This window comes from Brassica oleracea, chromosome C6, assembly GCF_000695525.1.
Source record: "Brassica oleracea var. oleracea cultivar TO1000 chromosome C6, BOL, whole genome shotgun sequence".
NCBI lineage: Eukaryota > Viridiplantae > Streptophyta > Magnoliopsida > Brassicales > Brassicaceae > Brassica > Brassica oleracea.
In genome coordinates this window covers 29,794,930-29,799,557 of record NC_027753.1, presented here as the reverse complement: position 1 = coordinate 29,799,557, position 4,628 = coordinate 29,794,930, and the positions used below count along the sequence as shown (strand labels likewise).

The window sequence follows — 4,628 nt, the reverse complement described above, 5'->3', positions numbered from 1 at the left end:
AGTCTTAGACTACCATATTGATCATTTTTCAAAGTCCGAGGAGACATGGTCTACCATTTTAACTTTTACTTATTTCAAGGTCCGAGGAGACTTAGTCTACCATTTTTGACCTTTTATTTTTATTCACGGAGGCAAAGCCTACCACGTGTTTCTCTGATCGTGAAGGCATAGCCTACCATAACGATCAGCCGGGGAAGGCAACGCCTATCATCCCGAAAATAAACGGAGAAGGCCTAGCCACTCACTCCGGAACAATAATAAAATTTAAATAAATTAAGTATATTGAAACACATAAATTTAAACATTACCTCGACTGGTTTAAGAACTTTCGAATTGATAAACCTCAGTTGGCCAGAGCTTCGTGCTGATAACATGTCGTAAATTATTCTCCGATAAGATTTATATGTAGAGAAATGTTTATATATATTATATTATTGTATTCTTTTGTTGGAGAGGAAAATAGAACGAGAGCAAAGTGACTTTCTTCACCATTTCTAATAATTATTACAAGTGACATGAAGTCACTATATATAGGGGAAAAGGTCGGTCATTTCTTACCGACTTAACACAAGATGACAAAATTATAAAGATCAACATTATCCTTTAATGGATAATCACAAATATATTATTTTCTAACACCTTGCACTTTTTCTTTACCCTTCTTTTTAGGAATGATTCTAGTATGTATACACCACTATTTAATCAAAAAATGCATCACTATCTATCCTGGAATATTAATTATACAATCTGTGTGGTAGATATGTGAGCTTATTACTAAATAAAATTTATAGGTAAAAGAAAACCATTAAGATCAATAAAACTCGAATTATCAAGAGACAACATATATAAATTGTTATAATTGATCCATTCCGTGACAGATTACCTATCAAATTTTAAGAAAATGTTATAAGGCTACAACTTTTACTAATCCTGCAACTTCTAAAGGTGATGTCAAAATTTATACATATACATAAGAAGAAAAGCAAGAGAGAAAAGTAACCTTGGCCACTGCGGAATTTACATGTGGGCTGCAGCATCCGAGACCGAAGACCGTAGACCGTTACACGGTGAGCCACATGGTGACGTCCTGGCAGCGTCCATGCTCACTTCGGTCTCTAGTCTGGACTACCTCGGTGGAGCCAGGATACTCGGTTAGCAAAAAAAAGAGAGAAAAGTAAAATTGGGACCATGCTGAAAATAGAATAGAAAACGGTAATAATAATTGCAAGCACAGAAAAAATAGGTATGCACATACGATATGTGTCCATTAAGATAGATAGATGTCTGTCCATACGACCAAAAACGAAGTGTACACAACCTCTTTTTATCTAATCTTATTGCCTCATATATCGAAGAAAAAGTAACACGAAATTACAAAAGGCAACACACACACACAAAGCTGTGTGAAATCGGAAAATGATGAAAACATCAATTAATAAGAAAACTTAAAGAAAGAAAGAGAAACGAAAAGAAAGAGGAAAGGGTCAAGAGAGCATATATTCCCTTCTCCAACAAAACCCCACTCATGTTTCCAGATATGGAGTGAAAGAAGCAATAAAAAGAACAACATCAACCACTCCACATATTTATATATTAACCTCCATATAGCTTTGCCAACAAACCCAACAATCTTTGAAAACAAATTTCATTTTATATTTTATATTTTATATTTTATATTTTATATTTTATATTTCTTGGGGTCGTTTGATCTTAATTGTTATTAGAGAGAGATTTGTATGTGTTTGTTAATGGCGAGCAACACTAATAAGGGTAATAATCAGAAGACAAAGATGAGTCTTGTGTTGTCAACAGATGCTAACCCTAGATTAAAATGGACTTGTGAGCTTCATCACAGATTCGTCGAAGCCGTTAATCAGCTCGGTGGACCTAACAGTATATACTTTTGTGTTCGTCTTCTTTAGTTTTAGTTTTTCTTATTATCCATTTCTTAATTGTTTTTTTTTTTATTTTTTCTGTTTTTTTTTTGTCTGCAGAGGCAACACCTAAGAGTTTGATGAAGGCTATGGAGATTCCTGGGCTTACCTTGTATCATCTCAAGAGCCATTTACAGGTAATAATGTTCAGCAGAATCTTTGATTCGATGATCAGTGTTTTCAGTTTTCGATTTTTTTGTGTTTTTTCTTCTGGAAGATCAAATTTGAATGACTTTATTTTGAACTTCCTACAGAAATATCGACTAGGAAAGAGCCTGAAGTTCGATGATAACAGGCTAGAAGGTTTGAGTTTCTTTATCATAACATTGATCCTATTTTATGAAAATATATAGAACATATTCTTAAAGTTGAACACTAATCTGACCATATTGTGTTACAACATTTTTACATATATTTTTCTTATTTATTATTTGCTTCTTGGTCGAGCAGTTTCATCAGCTTTAGAAACCCAAGAAGCTGAGAGTGGAAACTATTCTAGAGATTTCAAAGGCAGTGTCAACGAAGAAAACAACCATCCAGCTAACGAGTTATTGATAATCAGATAATCAAAATATTATCTTCTTTAGATTGATTATTGTAATACATTGAAAATTTATTGTTTGGTTTGTTTTGAAGCAGAAGCTTGAAGATCACCGAATCCTTACAACTGCAGACGGAAGTTCAGAAGAAACTTCATGAACATATCGAAATCGTAACGTCAATCAAAACTCCTATTAATTAACTCTAACTAAGCACAATAATTGATTTTTGGGGTCTTAAAAATGTTTTGGCTTTAGGTTCAGAGGAATTTGCAAGTGAAGATTGAGGCACAAGGCAAGTATTTACAGTCAGTACTGATAAAAGCTCAACAAACTCTCGCTGGCTACACATCTTCCACTCTTGGCATGGACTTTGCAAGAACCGAGCTCTCGAGATTTGCTTCACTGGTGAATCCGAGTTCTTCGTTCTCGGAGCTGACGCAGGTGGAAGAATACGAAGAAGAAGCAGAGGACGCACAAGAAAGTTTCTTGTATCGCAAGAAAACAGAAACTAGAGGAATTAGACTGCTGAGATGTTCAGTTGAGAGCTCCTTGGCATCTTCAGAAAGATCAGAGACGAAACTGAATAATGATAATGATGAGAAACAATTGGTGGAGCTTCCGTTGATGGAGATCAAATCAGAAGTGATGACGGACAAGAAGAAGAGAAACCATAACGACGTCGTTTGCATGGAATGTCAACTGCTAAAGAAGATAGATTTTGAAGTTGATGATGATGAGCAGGAGTTGAAGTTGAGTTTGAATAGTTACAAAAAAAAATATGGGGACGTGCCCGACCGAACATAGGACTTGAGTTTGAGAAATATACGTTTTATTAAAGATCTATAAATGGTTTTCAAAAAACTCCTATTATATATGCGTAGATTTCCATTGATATTTTTAAAGTAAAGATTCTGTGAGCAAGTCGGGGTGAAGAACGCATGGGAATATTCTATGTGAGTCAACATGATTATCACATATACCCTTTTTTTTGGATCGAATATACGTTTTATTAAACATGATTATTACAAATATACTATATAGAAAAAAGTGTGCACAGAGTATGTGGGGAGGCTTGTGGATGCGGTAAAGGTGGATTTGAGGGGAACCTTTTATGATCAATGAAAGATGCAAAATGATTAAACTATAGTGAGCTTTTATCATTATGTCCCGACCATGATAAGCATGTTGGCTTCTCAGTGGTTGTTTTATACCATTCATACTTGAGTCCTCGGTAACAAATTCAAATACCTCAATTATTCTATTAATTAGCCATCTTGAAGTTTTCGTTGGAACCCCATGAGAAAGTGGTAATACTAGTTAAGTAGTTATACACTACAAGAAAACAGCGACATACCGAGGAAAAAACTCGTCGGTATGTCGTCGGAATAACGTTATTCCGACAACATACCGACGAAACAAGTCTTCGGAAATAAATCCTCGGAAATAACTCCTCGGAAATTCATTTTTCCTCGGAAATTTCCGACGGAATTCCGAGGAAACTCCGAGGACCACCAGTTCGTCGGAAAGCTCCTCGGAATATACCGAGGGAGAACTTCCTCAGGATATTTCGATGGACTTTCCGATGGTCCAATCCTCGGAAGTTCCGACGAAATGTTCCTCGGAATTTTCATCGGGAATTTCCGAGGAACGGAGCCCTCGGAAAATTCCGAGGAACGGAGCCCTCGGAAAATTCCGAGGAACGGAGCCCTCGGAAAATTCCGAGGAACGGAGCCCTCGGAAAATTCCGAGGAACGGAGCCCTCGGAAAATTCCGAGGAACGGAGCCCTCGGAAAATTCCGAGGAACGGAGCCCTCGGAAAATTCCGAGGAACGGAGCCCTCGGAAAATTCCGAGGAACGGAGCCCTCGGAAAATTCCGAGGAACGGAGCCCTCGGAAAATTCCGAGGAACGGAGCCCTCGGAAAATTCCGAGGAACGGAGCCCTCGGAAAATTCCGAGGAACGGAGCCCTCGGAAAATTCCGAGGAACGGAGCCCTCGGAAAATTCCGAGGAACGGAGCCCTCGGAAAATTCCGAGGAACGGAGCCCTCGGAAAATTCCGAGGAACGGAGCCCTCGGAAAATTCCGAGGAACGGAGCCCTCGGTATATTCCGAGGAACGAGTCCCTCGGTATATTCCGAGGGTTCATTTCCTC

General features: G+C 37.9%; 1 protein-coding gene across 3 annotated transcripts; it reads left to right on the top strand.

Annotated features, from left to right (window-relative positions):
• The first annotated feature begins 1,567 nt into the window (after window positions 1–1,567).
• Window positions 1,568–3,348, top strand: LOC106299191. Of its 3 annotated transcripts, none has more exons than XM_013735319.1 (6): window positions 1,568–1,893; window positions 1,995–2,071; window positions 2,189–2,237; window positions 2,385–2,481; window positions 2,574–2,646; window positions 2,738–3,348. In XM_013735319.1, the coding sequence occupies exons 1-6, from the start codon at window positions 1,737–1,739 to the stop codon at window positions 3,278–3,280; spliced, it is 996 nt and encodes a 331-aa protein (XP_013590773.1). In that variant the 5' UTR covers window positions 1,568–1,736; the 3' UTR covers window positions 3,281–3,348. The 3 variants fall into 3 exon arrangements, with proteins under 3 accessions (XP_013590773.1, XP_013590772.1, XP_013590774.1); XM_013735318.1 differs by having other exon boundaries at window positions 2,732–3,348; XM_013735320.1 differs by having other exon boundaries at window positions 1,849–1,907; window positions 2,732–3,346.
• Window positions 3,349–4,628: the final 1,280 nt, after the last annotated feature.